Raw genomic sequence first — 20,876 nt, 5'->3', positions numbered from 1 at the left:
TCGTGAGTGAGTGATAAGATGCTGAGGTCTTCCATGAGAGTGGTGGAGTTGTGGGTTGGTGTAGCCCTTTAGGGGGAAGTTGGCATTTCCAAGCAGAATGAAGGAATTGGATGCATGAGCCAGAGTGGTGATGGGGTCTGTGAGAGTAAAGCTGAAATTGGATCTGAGTCCAGGGGGATAGCAGGCCGTACAGTAGAGCTCCTGCAAGGGTTTTGGTGCTTGAGATGCTAATTTTGAAGGCCATGCCTAGTATGGAAACGAGGCCTGAACTCATCCGTGGCAAGAAAACCCAAAGGTCATGCAAAATGACTATGGGTTAATCAACATGCCAGCTTTTTTAATGCTTTATTGAATAGTTACAAAAAAGCAAAGGAGGTTTGTTGTGCCCTCCCGGGTGAAACAGGTACCCTGGTGGCTTCCTATTTCACGATTCACTGTTGGTTGTTCTTATAGGAGGGAGGTCCTCTGTAGTCAAGGAGTTGTTAAAATAAAAATCGATATGGTTTCTCTTTATAGACACTTGTCAGTGAGAGCAAATCTAATTTATTAAGTAAGTATAATATAGAATAACCGAAGTAATCCAGGCATTCTTATTGCAGAAAGAGCATCTCGTATGTGAGGTGCAGTATCCAAATTTGTGCGGTGTGTGGACGCTGGTTAGAGCCATGTTGCAGAAACTAGGATGTTGTGGCGAAAGGGGTGGGCACATATAATTCAAAGAGTGCTCTTATTAGTTTTTTTCTACACCGTAACAGATTTTCACTATTATGCTATTTCCAATGTAAGATACAGGGAGATGATTATATTTTGCAAAATTGCCAGATTTTGGGTAATTTGCCAAATTGAGGTTTACGTACAGGTTTCAAGTGGTGGTGCATTGTATGATGCGGCGGTCCATGATTGAAGGGTTGGAAATTGGATGTTGAGGGAAGTCTATGATTGAAGTGAGGGTGGTTTGTGTGCAGGATACTGATACGTGAGTAGGCGGGGATAGTGAACCATCATTGAAGGGAACAGTAGTTCATTATTGGAAAGGGAGCCTGGGCCATTAATTATAGGGGATGACAATCTTCCTGTATACTGGGGGTAGGAAATGTTTTTTTTCTAGCACACAACAAAATCTAAATGAACTGTGCAAGGATATCAGAATAAGGAACGCAGAAATGAAGCACATTTTTTCTTAATTCTGAAATGTGTTGGAAAAAATACTTTAATATGATCGAAACAAATCAGTTCACTAGGTGATGCCATTTGAACATGTCACAGTTTGGGTGCTGTATAATTTTATTAGTAAAACTGTGTCTCTTTGCAAATGTAATGGTCATTACAATTGAAAATGTGTTGTCTGTAATGGCAGTGTGCTACCACACCATGACTACTCCACTCATCTCCACTCTACTCCATTCTATGCCACTTCACTCTGTGCCTCTCTATTCTACTCTCCACCACTTTACTCTATGCCAATGCACTCTGCGCCACTCTACTCTAACCCCTGCACTCTTCGCCACTGCACTCTGCATCACTCCAGTCTGGGCCACTCCAATCTACTCTGCAGAACTCCATATCACTCTACAACACTTTACTCTACGCCATTACACTCTACCCTGCACTACTCCACTCTATGCCACCTCAGTCTACTCTAAAACAATCTACTCTACGCTCCTGCACGCCACTCTATGCCACTGCACGCCACTCTATCCTGAACCAATGCACTTTATGCGGATATAGCATGTTACTACCCATGCTATTACATCGCGTTCCATTACAACGCGGTTGTTACAATGACTGCGTTGTTAGAACGCGAAACCTTTACATTGCAAATCATTAGATCAACTTGCTGTAGGGGGCGCGCTGAACTTAGGAACAGTATAATTTACTATTCCAACTCCAGCGTGTGTAACAGTAGGGAAGGTGTTGGAATAGTAAAATATACTATTCCTTAGTTAGAGCATCCCTTCAGCAAGTCGATCTAAGGACTTGCGATGTAAAGGTATCGCATACTAACAACGCAGTCGTTGTAACAACCTCATTGTAAAAGCACTGCGATGTAAGGGCAGCGTTTTAAAAGCTGTTTCACACTTTATGCCAATGCACGCTACACAACTGCACTCTGCGCCACTGTACTCTACTCTGCACCACTGTGCTTTACGCCACTCTACACCACTGCACTCTATATCACTGCACTCTACGACAGACTACTCTCCCCATTGAACTCTGTGCCACTCTACTCTGCATTACTGCACTCTATGCCACTCTGTTCTGCCTCACTTCCCTTTACACCACTGATCTCTGCATCACTCCACTCTACACCACTGCACTCTCTGCCAATCTACTTTTGCCACTCTATGCCACTGCACTTTACGCCACTCTACTCTGCATAACTGCACTCTAGTATGAAATTGGAACCTGTGATCTGCAGGAATTCCATAGGCCAGTGCAGCTGACTCCTTGAACTTTTCAACGGGGATTGGAGCTTACAACCTGCAGGTGACACAGTTTCTGTTGCATGTCCTTATCCCCCTAACTAGTAGGCTTCTCTTAAGGTACTTTTATACAATCAGGACGGTGATAGACAGAGGGAGCATGGCTTCCCTTGTTCTCCTCGATTTGTCAGCTGCGTTTGATACTGTTGATCACAATCTTCTGCAGCAGGGGCTGGAAATACTGGGAGTCAAGGGAGAGGCACTGGCCTTGCTCTCCTCCTTTCTGAAGGAAAGTAGACAAACAGTGACGTTGGACAAGTGTAAACCGGATCCATACGTCCTCCCATGCAGAGTTCACAGGGATCATCTCTTGAGTCTATCCCTTTTTAACGTGTGCGTATCTGAACTCGCCCCTTTGATCCGAGAGTTCGGTTTTAGCCTCACATCTTACGCCGATGACACCCAGATAGTGGTGGCAGCATACAAACATCAAGTCCCCTCACACTATAGTTTCAGAACTGTATGAGGGAAATAAATAGATGGATAGGAAAACACTGTTTTAAGCTGAATTCTGAGAAGACCGAGGCAGTAGTCTTTGGTAGCCTGCAACCCAGATGGGACAACCTCTGGAGGCCGGCTGAGATGGGTGATCCGCCAAAACCAGCTCAGAAGGCAAAAAATCTGGGAGTTTTGATTGATAATAAACTAGCACTATCTTGCCAGACAAATGCCATCGTCTATGCCTCCCACTTTCTGATAAAGAAACTCAAGAAGATCCTACCTTAGATATCCACTGACTCTGGAAAGACGGTTATAACCACACTAATTCAGTCAAAATTGGATTACTGTAATGGGCTCACATAAGTATGCAGAAGCAATATAAAAAAAGCTCCAGACAGTTCAAAATGGAGCTGCAAGACTTCTGCTAAAAGTCCCTTAGCATGAATCTGTAGCCAAAGAAATTCGTAGACTCCACTGGCTTCCGGTGGCACAACGTATTAAATTCAAGTCATTATGCCTAGCTTACAAGGTACTGAGCAACACAGGACCCCTATTTGTTAGAAATCTCTTTGCTTGGTATGAATCGTCCAGACAGTTACGTTCCACAGGTGCTAGACTTATGAAAGTTCAAGAATACTGTCCCCAAGCTGGGGCAGCTGAAGCTTCTCGTATGGCACCGCAAAACTCTGGGACATACTCCCAATGGAGATTGGCCCTTTTACTAGTGTTGTTACACGGTATGTCTTATTTAGTCTACAAGCACTATTTTCTTTAAAGAGTTTCTCCTACTGCAGGCATGACATGCTTTCCTGTAGCATTCAGCGCGCCATGCGTACTTTCACTTTCCAAGCAGCCTGGGACAATGGCGGGCGCTTCCTTGAAATTAATTAGGTCTCCCATTTACAAGAGTTTGAGCTATTGGCAGTGTAACTGACAATGCCTTTTATTTATGTGTTAATTATCAAAACAGATTAAATGGCTTTGTAATTTACAATACCAATAGCTTAAACTCTTGCAAATGCCAGACATATTGCATTGCAAATGCTTGTTTTGTTGGGTGCATAAGTGATTGATGGTGAGTAGCAGACTCAAGCGCCTACATTTTCCTGATTAAGCTTGGAAGACCCACTATTTAGGTTGTGGTATTGGTAGGGGATGCTGATCATTCTTGTATTGAGGCCTGGTCCATTATTGGTAGGGAAGGTAGGTCCAGTATTGGTAAAGTGACTGGTCCTTAATGATACTTTTTGGCTGATCTGTTCCTGGTAAGTAAGTGGTCCATTCCAGATAGAAGTCTCTTATATTATTGACCGGACAAGCTGGCCCTTTACTGATGATGTAATAGTCTTTTACTAGTATAGACCTAGGCTGTTATTCGTCGCAGGTAGGTGTCCAAGTACGTTGGTGGCTGAGGAGTTAGTACATTATTAGTTTTAGTCTCAGAGGATGCCATTTTGTTCAGCAATCTCTTGCAATTGCAAGATGTTTGTACAGCACACGCCTGCATTGGATGTGCAGAGGTAGAAGACACTTCCGAAATGGAGACACTGTAGTAAACTGCAATTCATTGTTAGAGGTAGTTAAGCAAAAAGGAGCCAAATTCTAACCATGCTGCGAACAATAGATGTTCTTTTTTTCAGCACATACCTATTCTAAAAAGTACATTGTGCAGCATACAGATATTAAAAGATGCTGATTACCAGCATTCAGAGCCATGAAATTGGTGTATGTCCGCTGTGATGCTAAAAGCTTGCCAATTCTACTAACGGATTTGCATCACATTTTGCTAAATTTAACAATTGTCAACTGTTTTTCTGTCAGGTCATTGATAACATACTTTATAGAGTCCTTTAACAGTGTTCTCTTTATCTCCCTTTAGGAAGACCCATGACCGAGTTACCCTCTACGGTGTCTCCTGATGTACCATAACCATGAGCAGCGAGCTGGATGTCTTTGTGGGGAACACCACGCTAATCGACGAGGAGGTCTATAAGCTGTGGCTGGATGGGTATTCAGGTACCAAGGCGGCTTGCAGGGTTGGAGGGACAGAAATCATGCGGTTGGAAAACATATATTGCATGTCCTATGATTAACAATACTGAGGCTAAAGTCTCAGAGGCTACAGTTAGTTTTAAAGCGAACAGGGAAGGTTTTCGTTGAGCGTTGCTATAATTAATCAACGAGCGGTATCCTGGAGATAAAAGGCCAGTCCACAAGCAGAGTGATTTGGGTTCTAGTTCACATGTACAGGAGGACTTTTCAAATTGCAATGAGTGTAAATGTTAAATTATCCATATGTATCTAGTACTTAGATCTAAGGGTAAGCTTTTTCTAAGTACTACCTGTTTTTGATAATAATGGAGCCATAAAGTGCAATTTACAATGGAATGAGAAATAAACAAACTGTCACTAGACCTACAGGCCATGTATCAAATGAAGTTACTACTCCACTCATCCTTGCTTAGTATTAGAAGTAAATATACATTGTAGGTGCTCTTTTTATAATTTGTCAAAATAATTGTATGCTTAATTTTCATCATGTGATGCGGTAGAGCAGGGGCAAAGTTGGTCAGGTGCTTGGGACGTGACTATCATGCGTTCAGATGCAATACTGATATATGACTAATTCTTTCTCAGTTGACGTTTTCAAGGTGACCTTGAGGTGACAGTCAGCTTGCCAATGATGACCTGAGAGCTACTGTGCTCCAAGTCTGTCCATCTTTTGTAGATGACCCCGACAGGTGGCGGTTATGCTCTCATATTGCACAATGCCACACAACAGCATCAAATATTATGACTTTTTAGCTAGCGGCGTTCTACCTTCTAGGACATATAACTTTATGTTTTTCCATTAGAAGTGTGGGCTTCCAAGTCTCTACATGTGAAGAGCCAATTGCTAATAAGCCTGCACTGTCTGCCGGTATCTTGATCTGACATGAGACCCGTTGAAAGATATGTGACTCCCAGCCCTATGAAACTTTGGGTAGGTTAGGGAGAGGCAGTCATGAATGAAATAAAATGCAAATAATGTTGTTAACTTTACTTGTCAGACGAGTGTTGCCTTAGGAAATGCATGGATTAATATAATTATATACCTACGAACACTTTAAGTATTCATTTCCAAGATTTTCATACATGGACTGATTTAATCCTTAGCAGGATAGCGGCAAGGTTGCCATAGCTGGAGACCTTAATTACTGTAATCCCAGTACTCTATCATGGCTATTTGAAGGCATATTTTGGTGCCTCCTTTTTTCCTAAACAGAAAACAGCATGTTTTTGTTAATAAACAGAAGATGACCATGACTTGTTAAATAAATAACAGCCAGGGGACAATATTTTCATCTAATTTCTTAAAAGGAACTGTAAAACATGGGACATATAAGCATTAAGGCAATCCACTACATAACAAGAAAAAGTCTTCCCTTTAAATCAAGCCATCCCAGGACCTTGGAGCTTTTTAATCTCTCAAACCCGTTTCCATCAGTGCGCCTTTTATCACCGTAGAGTTAGACCATTTGTTTAGGAAAAGAGGTAAGTAACTTTCATTCTCTTTCACTGGAACTTGTTTTTATTCATGAACACTGAAAAGATTAGTGATTATATTTCTTGCCATAAGGTGGAAGCCAATAGTTGTAGTAGTAAAATATATTTATTTACGGCCATTGTCTATTTAACAAAAGTACACAATTCTTAAATACTCATTTGATTAAAAGAAAATTATAAAACTTTAAGATGTATTATTTACAGCCGTTAAAAATCTTCTTACTGCACAAAGCACATCTAAAAATAAAAATCTTACTGCATAGGCACACGAGTTTATCAAATATTTGAGCAGCACTGTTTTTAAAAAACAAAGCCTCGAGGATAAAAAATGGAACTAATCTAACAATATATGTACATTTCTGCACATTTCCCTCAGTCCTCAAAAGCAAATCCTCGTGGCGTCTAATAAAAATTCTAACTCTTCCCAGCGATGCATATAGTGACTGGCGTCTAAAAAAAATTCTAACTCTCCCCAGCAAGCATATAGTGACTTAAGCCTATTCTGAATTTTTATATTTCATTACGCATTGCTGGGTTCGGTAAATCTGCTAGCTTTAGATATCCTGTGGGATCCTACCATAAGTCACACAAGGAAAGACTTGGTCTCTTCATTCAAGAAGCAAATAAATAAGGTCTATTGATCTTGATTCCGCCACACCCTTTCAGATAATTCCTTCATGGATCAAAATGAATGAGGCTTCTGTTATAACATTTTGAAGCTTAAATATCTGACAATCACAAGCAATTGTGCTCTTGGCCATGTAAAAGATTCATATTTATGATCAAACACCAGAATTTTTGTTTTTTCCATAGTGAAGCTACCTGTTTTGCATCACAATATCTATTAAATACAGTTAATTTTCTTAGAAGCCAAATTTGTGTCATGCCCTTTATCGCTAGTCATCTGCATGAAGTAGACATGGGACGTGATGGGCCCCTATCCTTGAAGAGAATAAATTAGTTTTAATAGGTATGCAAGGAGATCAACAAGAGGAAAATAGTAGCTGCTCATAGGCACCCCTTGGTATTACAATATACATACAATTACTTGAGGGTTCGAGGGAAGTTTAAAGACCAAAGCACAGTTATAACCCCCCTGAGAAGACTATGGAAAACAACAGATAACTGTGGGTCTAATGATATACTCAAGACTTAATGTGTGTAGCTGGCTATGTGTCTGCTAGTAACGATTTAAAAATAAAAGACAGACTACTGGACAATTAACCACTGTGAAAAATGTCCATCAGTTACTCGTTCTTTGTCACTCAGTACATCATTTGGTCTACTCCACAGTAGTTCGTCCAACACTCTATCTCCGTGAATATGTGTAGGAGATAAGTAATGTGGAATGGATGTCTGGTAGGTGTTTTTCACTCGTAACTGAGAGCAGTGCATTAATAATAAAAGAAAAAGAATGTGTTAAATGTAAGATTGGATGGTGCATACAATATTAACTTTATTCTGGAGTCATGCACCTCCAACATTAAAAACAACAATAGTGCAAAAAAGTCAGGTGGTTCAAACAAATACCTTCTGACTGGGTAATCTGGTCGACATGTTTCTGCGGACTATTAATGGTCAAACAATGTACCTGCCGCTTCCTCAGGACCCATAAACGTAATTGCTACTGCTTACGTGAACTAAATAATGAGTACAACAGGACATTTGTGAACAGAAATACTGAGTGTCACCTGTACACTTCCATTTTCCTCCTTAATTTGTAAGGGGAATTGCCTCGCCTCACCTGGCAAACAGCTCAGGAAAAATGAAGCACCGCTCTCTCCGTCGGTACTTCAGGCAGCCAGCCGGGCCTCCCCAAACAGCCCGGCTGGCTGCCTGAAGTACCGACGGAGAGAGCGGTGCTTCATTTTTCCTGAGCTGTTTGCCAGGTGAGGCGAGGCAATTCCCCTTACAAATTAAGGAGGAAAATGGAAGTGTACAGGTGACACTCAGTATTTCTGTTCACAAATGTCCTGTTGTACTTATTATTTAGTTCACGTAAGCAGTAGCAATTAAGTTTATGGGTCCTGAGGAAGCGGCAGGTACATTGTTTGAGCATTAATAGTCCGCAGAAACATGTCGACCAGATTACCCAGTCAGAAGGTATTTGTTTGAACCACCTGACTTTTTTGCACTATTGTTGTTTTTAATGTTGGAGGTGCATGACTCCAGAATAAAGTTAATATTGTATGCACCATCCAATCTTACATTTAACACATTCTTTTTCTTTTATTATTAATGCACTGCTCTCAGTTACGAGTGAAAAACACCTACCAGACATCCATTCCACATTACTTATCTCCTACACATATTCACGGAGATAGAGTGTTGGACGAACTACTGTGGAGTAGACCAAATGATGTACTGGGTGACAAAGAACGAGTAACTGATGGACATTTTTCACAGTGGTTAATTGTCCAGTACCCCTTGGTATTAGCCACTCTCTTTTTGGGTATTACAGGATCATGAGCCACATTTATCTAACACCAACTTCACACAGTTATCTGTGTGTGGTTCTTTTAACACCAATATTAGCCCTCTGGAAAGTTAAAAAAGTAAAATTGTTTGCCACAAAATGCCATGGTTAACTAGATTGAAGGCTGCTAAAAACTCTATAAAACAGCTGTGAACAGTTTACCATGTTTTGAATGCCTTCTTGGCCATTGTCGAAAGATTGAAACAATGTTCAAGGGTTGAGTCTCTCTCTCTCTGTCTCTCTCGCTCTCGCTCTCGCTCTCTCTCTTTCTCGCTCTCTCTCTCTCTCTCTCTTGCTCGCTCGCTCTCTCTCGCTCGCTCGCTCGCTCTCTCTCTTTCTCGCTCGCTCTCTCTCTTTCTCGCTCTCTCTCTCTCTCTCTTTCTCGCTCGCTCTCTCTTTCTCGCTCGCTCTGTCTCTCTTTCTCGCTCGCTCTCTCGCTCTCTCTCGCTCTCTCTCTCGCTCTCTCTCGCTCTCTCTCTGTCTCTCTTTCTTTCTTTCTTTCTCTGTGGTGATCAATCCCGTTCTTCATATATTTTGAGATCTCTTTTGCTTAAACTTTGCATAAACTTTGTCCCATCATCTGTGAAACTAATGAGGCGATAGTTTTTTGGATCCAGCGAAGCCTTTTTTTAAAAACAATTGGCTTAGCATTTCACCTTTCTAACTGCCCACATTTAGTAATATATTGGAAAACCAAAGCAAAGATCCTCAACCACTAATTTACGTTTGCTTTGAGTGGAGATTATTTTTTTAGACAATTTACAGAAAAAAGGAATTCCTAATCACATATATACAGTTTGGTCTGATCATCTAGGCATAAGGCTCTTTCAGATATTCCATCCAGATTTCTATAGGTACCATACTCCTGCGTACGCTTATTTCTTCGCCAGAACCATTCTGAACTATTCTCAAAAATGTCAACACATCCATTGTCAAAGTTACTTTTATTATTTGCTCCCAACTGAAATTACAACATTTAGTCTTATTCCTGTTTATCAAGGCACTGAAGTCAGCGTTGGTTTCACAATGCTCTTTATTCCCTCTATCATCACAATCTCAATCACAATTTTTGGTCGAATCTTACGAGACAGCAGAGCTGTCTGGTCTGATAATGACATCTTTGGGACATCCGGAAAGCTTCCCCGAAAATGCATTCTGCCCATTGCTTACCATTCGCATTGCGGTTTGTAACTGACATTTGCTTCCTTTCTATTTTCTGGCTGAATTTGTTTTAGGCTGTCTAGCTTGAGTTCATCCCTTCCGTTGTCCAAACCCTAGTTACTGTATTCTTGTACCAGTGCTCGATCTCGGTAAACTAGCCGTTCAATCTTGTTCTTATCTTGTCAAATTTGAGGCCCAATACCTGGCTCTATCTTCCTGGGCGCTTGGTGTTTACTTATCTTTTTCTGTCTTCAAAGTGAAAAGATTTGAGTGACAATCATGCTGGCTACTGGGGGTGTGCTTGAGGAAGGCTGTGCAATGTTATTTTTTTTCCTAGCATACAACAAAATGCAAATGTCTGTAAATGAACTGTGCATAAATTTCAGAATACATCAGATTAGAAAAAGCACAAATGAAGCACATGTTTTGATATTCTGAAGTGTGATGGAAACAGATATTTTAATATGATCAAAACAAATCAGCACACAATTCAGCGTTGATTGGTTTTGAGCGTCTGGTTTGACGCTCAATCAAGGAATGGGGGCCTGGGCTTGTTCTCCATGCAGCCTGTAATGCAGCCTGCATGGATCAGTGGGAAAGTGCTCATGACTGGTTTGTGCGGCCAGAGAGGGCTGACCAAAGAGTCACTGCGCATATAAGAGTGGACAAGCCACTCCTCTCCTGCCCTGCTCAAAGAGCAGAGCAGCCCTGCCCACCCGTCCGCAAATGAGACATAAAATAATAACTTAGTTATTATCATTTTATATTTCCTTTACTTCACTGCTCAAAAGCCGTGGGGCGGTGCTCCTCCACCATAGCAGAGGAGGCGTCCCTGACACTAGGCCACTCTGTGACACTCCACTCCAGGATGCTCTACTTCATTAAACTGTACTACACTCAGACACTCTACTCTGTACCACTCCACAACATACTACTCCACTCTATGATGCTCTACACAAGTCCCTCTATGCCACTTTATTCTATGACACACTACTCCACTCTACGCCACTCCACTCTGATACTCTATGCCACTCTACGGTGCTTGACTCTACAACACTCTACTCCACTCTGTCATTCCACACTTACACTACTCCACTCTGTGCCACTCCACAACAATCTACTCCGCTGTACGCTACTTTACTCTGCAACACTCCACTCAACACCCTCTGCACCAATCTACTATACTCTGCAACAGCACTCTACGACACTCTACTCCCTCCACAACACACTACACTACTCCATACCACTCTACTCAACTCGAAGCGAATAGCTCTATATAGGCGAGACCTATTGGCTTTTCCAAAGCGTGTCTGATATTACTTCCTAATTTTTAGGTCTCGCGACCTATCGATGCGCGCATGCGCATCGAGCGGAGCGAGAATTCAAGCGGCGAAAACATCATGAAACCACCAGCTTTTTGCTGGCGTTTTCATGGCGTTTTCTTGCAGTGCATGTGAACCACGTGAGTAACATGCACGCGCATTCACGGCCAGGGCTTCTCCTCCCCTAATTATTCATGGCCGGCCGCAGGCCGGCCGTACTTTCACTTTCCCGCTTCTCCTCCCCTAACAGCACATCAAAGGGCTTCGCCCAGCGTGCGCTCTGCATTCTCTCCCCAGCCAGCTTCCCCCATCCCTCGCACCCCCTCCTCCTTCAGGCCCCCACCATTTGCTTCCATAGCTTGCAAAGACCTCACAGAGAGCCTTTGACGGTATCACTAGCTCCGCTACCTAGTTTCTCTCGTAATCCTCCCACACTAAAATCTGCTGCAGCTCGGTGTCACGTCTGTTTCAGCTCACCCAGTTTTCTCTTTCTTCACCATCATTCTTCACTATACAACTGTTTACTATGGTGTTAGTGTCTGGTTTTGGTCACAATTTCATAATGGCACTAGATGTCATGCATTATATTAGTTTAACAAAATAAAGAACAACACATTTCAAAATGGCGATAGTTGCGGGTGCATTCCAGTACGTCAGGCAGCAGTCCGATGTTGTTTTCGATTATCTACTGTTCAGATTTTGGCATTTAACCGGGATCGGGCTGGTGAGGACAATCACGTTGATGGCGGTATTCGTGTAGCGAGAGAAGGTAAGGTATGTGCAATTTAAATAGGCAGTTTACATCGGCTTGTATCTTTTGTGATGACCAGGTTCAGCATACATTGGGAGTTATGTTTACAGGTTGTTGCTGGCATCTAAGAGGAATACTCATAGAGACGATTACCGGTGATTTTGAGAGCGGGATCACCAAAGTAAGAGCAGCGGATGAGCATGCATATTGTATAGTGTACATAACATTACGTGACTAGTAGTCTGAATATATTCTTGGTTGTTTCGTTTCAGTAGACCATGAGGTATCCACACACGTGAGTCTTAAGCTCATGCGGTAACGAGAAAGTAAGTAGATGGGTAGGGAGTTAAAACAAGCATTGGCATTGCCAATAGGTCTCGCATTTGTGGGACCTTATAAGTATTTAGTTTTGCAGCACAATATCCTTGTTGCATAATCGGATATTGTGCTGCAAAACTAAATACTTATAAGGTCCCACAAGCGAGACCTATTGGCAATGCCAATGCTTGTTTTTTTATCTTTGCATTGACGTATAAACCATAAAGTTTACTCTTCACTTTTCTGGTCCTGTTCGTCGTATTATTAATCTTTGTATTCAGATTGACTTTCAAACAATCAACAACCTTCATTATAACTTTATTATACCAATCGATAACATTCATTTGATTTACCCCCAAATTCTCCAAATCCGAAGCACCCTGAACCTGTCTGAGTAATACTGAATGTTTATTATCTTTTCCCTATTGCTAACCGCCTTGGGAAATAGACTTGCAATGGAATACCTTCTTCATTGGTCATCTTCTAATCTAATGATGCACTCCGAGGTAAATGATCACTTGCATCTAAATGAACTACCTGGAAATCGATAATCAACTCAAAATGTCAAGCTTGTATAAAAAATATTATCTATTGGACACCTTTAGTAACTCGAATGAAAGTTTGCCAACCAAGAATATCTAGTTTAAAACTACCATTAAATCATATGAAGCCCTAGTCCACCAGACCATTTTGATTTATCACGTGCTGCCCTAAATCTAACGCAGTATTGAAAAACCGGTGTAGGTATTATTATACACTGACAGTAAGTCTGTACTGCTTTGAGCTCAAGTGTAAATTAAAATCTCTCCAAAGAACAATATATTAGGAAACATGAAACATATACTTAAATCAACATTAAAGAGTTTATGCAAATTCTTATTTTTTTAGTTGATGGCAGAGTTATCAGACTAAAAGTACCAGAGTCATCAAGAAGATAAATGTATCATCTTGTGCTTTTTTTTAGCTCTCTCCTACTATCAACTTGAGCGTAGATAATTCAGCAGCTGCGATAGAGAGGATGAAAATTAAGGTAATATCAAACAGCTTAGGGGAAAGGGATGTATTGATTCTCCTGACATATCTTTGCTTCACTATGGGAGAAAGCGTCGAAGTCACAATGGTGGCAAAATGTGTTTGGAGTGGTGCACCTAGTCTCCTACCATATGTCTCTGACATGCCGATTTCTGGAGAATGCGGTACAAAAGGGGGTGGTGATGGACGGAGCATCTGAACCAATCAAACACTCACACCCAGTCAAAAGATCTGGGTTGAATCCATCACTGTTCTTTAGCCCACTCTGTCACCCCAGTTCAGACATGGCTATATGCAAATCAGTCTGACCCTGTGCCTCATGGGAACAGTCCAGCCCGAACTGCCAAGCCATGCCTTCCCTGGACCGGAAACAAGCTTCCGAGGACCGGTTTCTGGCATTACAGCCGTCTTCAGCCCGGCTTGCTTGAATCCAGTGGCAAAGTGAGCAAGGGACTCACGTCTGAGCATACCCTGCCACACTTATGGCGGCCAAAAGCGGTACAAAATGGGGTGGTGATGGACGGAGCATCTGAACCAATCAAACACTCACACCCAGTCAAAAGATCTGGGTTGAATCCATCACCGTTCTTTAGCCCACTCTGCCACCCCAGTTCAGACATGGTTATATGCAAATCAGTCTGACCCTGTGCCTCATGGGTCAGACCGATTTCTGGAGAATAACAAAGATTGTGTCTTAGCCTGGTAGAGAGTACCTTGACCCCAGATGGAGGGTGGGCCTCCTGCTAAGTTTAGAAATGAGCGATGAATTTGGTTCAATGAAGGTAAAAATGCATTGCTTGTTTACAGCCTCATATCAACCTTTTCTTCAACATGTTTTTCCCACTTCTGGATAAGCAGTTAATTTTATTTCCAAACTACTATAAATAAGGAATCTATATTTTGAGTTCAAATGATAATAAGCCACCACACGGTAATCTTTTAATTTGAAACCTACATTCACAATTTCCCTATTATATGACCGCATTGCTCAATCCTTCAAGCATTTCCCGTGTCAGCTCAGGTAGTACGGGTAAACAATATGATAATAGCAGTGCTTTGGCAGGTGGAAGAGTGGGGAGGTCACATCAGAGTCACTGTCACATCATCCGCAGAAAGGAGCAAAAGATTACCAAGAGGGCAGGTGAAGGCAGCATCTGTTTGAAGGTGTGATGTGACCGCAAGCTCTGGCTAGTTGGGATGGGACTCTGATGTATGGCATATTGAAGAGCCTCCTCATCCCTCTCTTACTGTGCAGTCTTTATGGATTTAAATACACTGTTTGCATGCAAGCCAACATTTGTGACCCCAAGAACATAATTATGCGATCTGAAGTTGTAAGATTTAATGATAACCATTTTAAGGAGGTGTATTTGTTTTCGGGGGATGCAAAAACAAAATATAAACAAAAGTAATGGTGAAAAAACTCAGTGTGACCTCTGAAATATGGAGGGTCGACATGAATGATTTTTATGCAGTTCTGCATTTGAATTGAGAAGAATAGGGGGTAAAATAGTTCCCCTTATTCGCTTATCAAGAATCACTTATAAATAACTGGCCCTTTGATGCAGAGTATGTTTGGAGAAGAAAGGGGTAGTCTTAAAGGGAGGAAAAATAGGATAGCGAAAACCCAGAGCCCATCTTTGTTTTATTGTCTGCACAAATCTGTTACCCTTTATCAGGAACACTCCTGAGCTCCTGGTGTGCCGGACTTGGAAGAGACATATGCAGTAGGCCACCAGTCCCAGAATCCCCTGTGTTCTTTCCTACCTACTTGGGGATTTGCGGAATGGGGCTCTACCTGCCTGTTCTGAGTTTTTATTTTCCTGTGTATGCTTCGTGGTTTTAGATTTCATTCCAGACATTGTGTTAGAGGACTCCGTTTCCATCGCTGTGGCTTTCTATGTTGCTACCTTTGGCTGTGACAGCACTGGGGGGACTCTTCCGTGGAAGAACAGGTTTTCGGTTCCAGTCTCATATGTTGTAAACACCTCTCTTCCTGCCAATGATTGTCTTGGCCCTGATGTGTTTTCCTCCTGTTAATATTTTGCTGTAATTTGTGCAGAATTGTTCTAGCCTGTTGGCCTCACTAAGTGCTTTTGATCAGGGTGACTCTCTCCCTTGACACTGAGGCACTGCACTTGGCTGGGCCGCAAGTCTGCCAACGTTATTGTCTAAAAATTACTGACATGGAAAATGGCTTCCTGAGCTTGAATCAGGTCACGCCCATTGCACAGAGTCACTGGACTTGGTGCTTGTTCGTGGGAGGGTACTAATGTTTTTGCTGTCAGGCAATGTAGGTAGGTGGTTGTGGCATTAGATATGCAGTCGTGATCATGTCATCTCTATGATTACCATGCTATTCTGGAAAACGTTATCATGTAGTTGTTAGCAAGAGTGGAATGGAAAGTCTGCATGGGGCTTTATCCTTCATGCCCTCAGCACTACAAGATGATGAGCTGCACAGAGGTACCTCCACGGGCCTTTCCGTTCCTTCCATGCTAACTGGGAAGGATGATTGGTAAAACAAGTATGTGCTACTAAAGGAAGCTCTACAAACACTGGTGCATTTACAAATGATAAACCCATAGTAAGGAGGAACATAAGTACCTTCAGTCAAGTGGCCGTGAACTTGTTCACATTTATTGGTTTTCCTGTGAAGACTCTTGAGCACACAGTGTCTGCCTGAGCTGTATGTGACCGTGCAGAGGGAGCACAAGACAGCATTGACCCACTGAGTTATTCTACACATAATACAACAGCAGAGATTTTACTTATCAAACAAATAAGCATTTGAAAACTACAACACCTCACGTCAGAGATGGTCTTGCAGCAATACAAATGTTAACTGCGAATGTATTTTGTAAAAACTGCCTTTGGCAAACTTTTGTGGCACTGAAATGTGTAAAAACCAAAGGTACTGATTTCCAGAATATGGGAATACACTGGAACTCCTAATTATAAAGTAACTGTTGTTTTTTGACTCCTTGCTGTTATGGTGTGAAGATTCAGTCCTCTCTTTGAAGCACTTGTTGGTCGATTCTTGCTCACATGTGTGAACAGATGCCAGAAAAGTAGTTCCAACTGCATGGTGAGTTCTGCTCAGCTTCTGGGTGCCACCATGTAGGAGGGCACCCCTCTTTGGACTTACTTCCTATGCCATACTACACCCTTTTGAAGGTGCTTTCTGAGGTGAACTTGAGTTAATGAAGTGCCCATAGAAGCTTTTATTTTTCAGCCACCGTCGCCGTGCGTAGACAAGAATCGAATCTCTGGCGATTTGCTTATGTAAGCATCCTTACATTGGAGTCACAGCAGCCTCTTGAGTGACTGCTCAAAAGTGGAACATAGAAACTATTTTAGACTTAGATACCCAAGATTCCACCTACCCACAATTACATTAGGAAGAGACTAAGATGTCAGAATCTTCTAACTCAATCTGGTGATATGCGGATGACCACTCAATAGTTCTAAACCAGTGGGCTTTCTTCCAAGTCATTAACTTATCTCCAGTATCAATGCATGGATATCTTATTTACCCATATGCTGGGATTTACATCCCTACGTCCACACACATCCTTGGACTTTTTCACCTTGTTTGCAGTTACAATAGTACGTAACCATTCTGTTAAACCCCATCCAACAATCGATCAAGTTCTTCCTTTTCTTTATTACTGTTCCATAGTCCTCAAAGGAGTTTTACATAGTTTCCACAATTTTTCATTTCAACCTCGGCATATAATTCAACCATTAATTCTGCTGATATTTCCTCTAAAATCTCAATCACTGGCTCCAAATCACCTGGTTTAAAATTCCTAATTAAGTTTGGTGGCACCACTTTAACAATGTACTCCCTTGCGTCCCTACTGTAATGTTTCCAATTGTCTCACGATATTTGAATTTTTAATCTCTCTCATCTTGGCCTTACATGTCTTCATCATTAGCTGTGCAATGATGCAGTCCTCCTTAACCATTGTAAATTCCCAACGTAATCTCCAAGCATTCAACACAGCTACATATACATTCTACAGCTTTTGTTTCTCTTTGTAACTGTAGGGTACATAGGGTCTCTATGTGTATCTGGAAAATAGTGTAGGGTAGTCAGATCCCATATTCGTGAGCACTGACAACTGGTCGAACGGCAGCCAGTTGCAAAAATGGTAGAGTCACCACAAGATTGGAAAGAGGTTAAATCCCAGTGGAGCGCCCTCAAAGATAAATCACTAAGGAAAAAAATCACAGGCTAGTTTAATTCATAGACTTCTGCCTGTCGTTCTTTCCTTTTCTCAGGACAACTATAGTCCTTTTATTTTCATATTTCTTTTAAGTAATCTAAGCTTTTCTTTTGAAACAGTTTGTTAATGTGGTCCATAGCTTGTGCTACCAGTGCATCGCATCCACCTGCCTATCTTTTTGCCCCCCCCCCCATAATTCATTATTTTTCTTCCCAAATTATTCACTGTACCCTTCTCCAGGTAAGATGAAGTAGTTTTCTTATCTCAAGTATTGTGGAATTCTCCTACAGACAGTTTTTAGATACAACAAACATCTGTTCTGTTAAGCCTACATGGTCACCTGAGAAAGGTCGGCCGCCCCTATAAACCCCTCAACAAACATCTGTTCTGTTATGTCTACAAGGTCACCAAAGAAAGGTCGGCCGCTCCTATAACCCTCTCATTAAGACGTGTGTGCTTCCTCTCGAGGAATACAGTAGGGATTTATTTTAAGCAGGCTATTATGTGGAAACAGTTGGCCCATATTTTGATTTGAGCAATTGTAAATTGGTCCTTTTTAAAGAAGGAGTTCATAATTTTTTTTAATACACTCATTCATTTCTTGTTGTCTAACTCCACCTTTTCAGTCAGTGATGCAGTCACCATCAGGACCAAGAGTGGAATCCTGGAGCAGACTGGGGCCACGGTGGACGTGCTGCAGAGCGACACCATGGATCACTACCGCACCTTCCAAATGCTGGAGCGGCTCCTTCACTCGCCCCCCAAACTCATCAATCAGCTGCTCTACCAGATCCCTCCATACCGACAGGCAATGCTTATTGAGAGGTAAGTGGGGACAACATCCCAGTAAAATGTCCGTACTTTTGATCCTACGAAGCATACACTAGAAACCAACTTTTTCTCAGCAGAGAGAATCTGTAGCAGAAATAGTCAAGAAGTCCACTAAGAGAACAGTGGTGTCTGTATGCCCAGTCGCCTATTATTCCTTGGATTTTCAAATAATCATATTTTCCACAAGGGTAGTATTCCCCTCTTGGCATACTAGTTACAGAGGACCTAGGTGGTTTAAACGCTCACCTTGGCTGAGTAATTCACTTCTCATAGCAGTGTACCTGTTGGTGATTTTACCTAACCTGCGAAATCTCCAGTAATCGAAACCTAGGGATTTACCCCAAGTTCCCTTGACAAAAGGAAGGAAGGGAGTCAATCAGAGGCAGCCATAACCTGCTTCTATGCCAGGTTTCCATTTACAGAGAAGGGGAGATTCCTGCCTCATTCAGCAGTAGCTAGATCACCTTTCACAACAATATCAAAGTCTTAAGTTTGTTTCTAATCTTATATGGGGCTATAAATGGTGCTTTATGCAACCTTTTCCTTGTGGTTTGTACATAACTGTTTGCAGTGACAAAAGAAAACGTTTGCTTTGTTCCTGTATATGTAAAACGACAATACTTTATACCATATCAGTTAGAGCACCCAATCCACCGAATAGCACCTCTTACTGTGTCACTGAAATTACCTACGTCTCCAGTACGTGCAGTTGCCTGCCCTGTTAAGATCCTCACTCCATTGAAAGTGCCTTCCTTTGAGAAGTATATTCTACTGTCTTGGGTCCTAAAGTCTGTCATAAATAAAGTCCTTCTCCATCTCCGGCGCCTCCTTCAACCAAGGAGTTTTCGATTGTCACCGAACACAGGCCAGACCTTTAGCCCTCCTCATTAACCCAGTACTTGACCCAAATTACTTCATAAATTACAGCCTCCTCAGATGCCACCCCCAATCCTTGGCAAGATCCCCAAAGAGGCAGTAGCTGTGCAGCTGTTGGCTCACATTGAAAAACAGTACGTCTTCAGTCCTCCCAGTCCGACTTTAAGCCTCTCTGCGTCATCGAGACACTCGTCAAAAAGTAGGGGTGATTCCTGAGGCATTCCTTATCTTATTGCTCCACACCTCAGTGTAATATTAGCTATCTCTGTGACCAGGGAACCAGTGACCTTCTGGTCACCATCAACGCCCTCTCTCTCTCTCCTGCATGGGTATAAAAACACAGTCCCAGAGTACTCAATGTCTGGGGCTTACATGTTTTCCAACTAAGACATTATATAATCCCCCTACTGCTAATCCCTTTTGAAGATAACTATGATTCTGAGTTGTAGTTTTTCATGAAATTCTTGGTGGGTCTTACACAGAATCCACATTCACGAACATGCCTATAATGATAACACCCGCTGCCTCTCATCGATACCTCTGTGTCGTCCATTCCTGGATATCTAGCTCCTACTGAAACTTGTGAAAACAGAATTTGTGCTCCTCTCTAATAATACTCCTTGTGTGCCCTCCACCTCACACATGCAACCACATCTTTCACATGTAGACCTCTACCCTTTCACTCCACAGTGGACACGCTGTGGCAGTTGCTCACTCGTATCTTGAATGCCACCTGTCCTTCAAGGAGCAGACCCGAAAAATACACTGACAGCATTGTTCCTGTCATGAAAGGTAAAGATCTATGTCTCTGAAATGAACTTCTGAGCTGCTGACCCTGCACTGATCTTGCCAAACCTGCATAGTGGCAAGATCCATCTTTAGCATCCCTCTCGTCTCTTCCCCATCAAATTGATAGGTTGTGTTAGAGCACGGCTCCTCAAAGCGCAATGCAAGTCTCATTGCATCTCCACAAGGCTCGGATTTGCCATCATTGTCTATAATTTCAGGAAAGAGTGGAAGATTACCCTTTTTAGGAAGCACCTGTACCAAAAAAAGCAATGAAAATCTCAAAGCACTTACATTATTTATTTGTGCTTATTGTTAGCACAGATAACTGAATATTTCAACAAGAAATGTCATACACGAAGAATACTTGCAGTACGTGTTCAGCATTTCTATCCTATTTAGAATTTATAGTAATGGAATAATGGTGTCTTTTCATATTCTCAGAGTCATGTTTTATTCACATACTCCCTACACTCTAATTCATTATAAATATTGGACAACTGTGGAAATTGTTTCTGAACTTTCAGTTAATTGGAGGTAACAGGGTCCAGATTGAATCATTCAGAGGGTTTAGCACTTGTTTGCTGGGGCTTAACTTTACTGTTGAATCCAAAATGATGT

General features: G+C 41.9%; 1 protein-coding gene across 3 annotated transcripts in view; it reads left to right on the top strand.

Moving 5' to 3' along the window:
* FIBP (FGF1 intracellular binding protein) overlaps positions 1 to 20,876 on the top strand; it is a 209,230-nt gene that overhangs the window by 8,801 nt on the left and 179,553 nt on the right. For all 3 annotated transcript variants that reach the window (XM_078660458.1, XM_078660459.1, XM_078660460.1), the window contains 2 exons: positions 4,804 to 4,940; positions 18,389 to 18,587. In XM_078660458.1, the coding sequence (XP_078516584.1) occupies positions 4,856 to 4,940; positions 18,389 to 18,587 (284 nt within the window). In that variant the 5' untranslated portion in view covers positions 4,804 to 4,855. The remainder of the gene's footprint in view (positions 1 to 4,803; positions 4,941 to 18,388; positions 18,588 to 20,876) is intronic.

Source organism: Lissotriton helveticus, chromosome 9 (assembly GCF_964261635.1).
Source record: "Lissotriton helveticus chromosome 9, aLisHel1.1, whole genome shotgun sequence".
In the NCBI taxonomy this organism is placed as follows: domain Eukaryota; kingdom Metazoa; phylum Chordata; class Amphibia; order Caudata; family Salamandridae; genus Lissotriton; species Lissotriton helveticus.
This window is presented reverse-complemented; position numbering and strand designations above follow the sequence as displayed.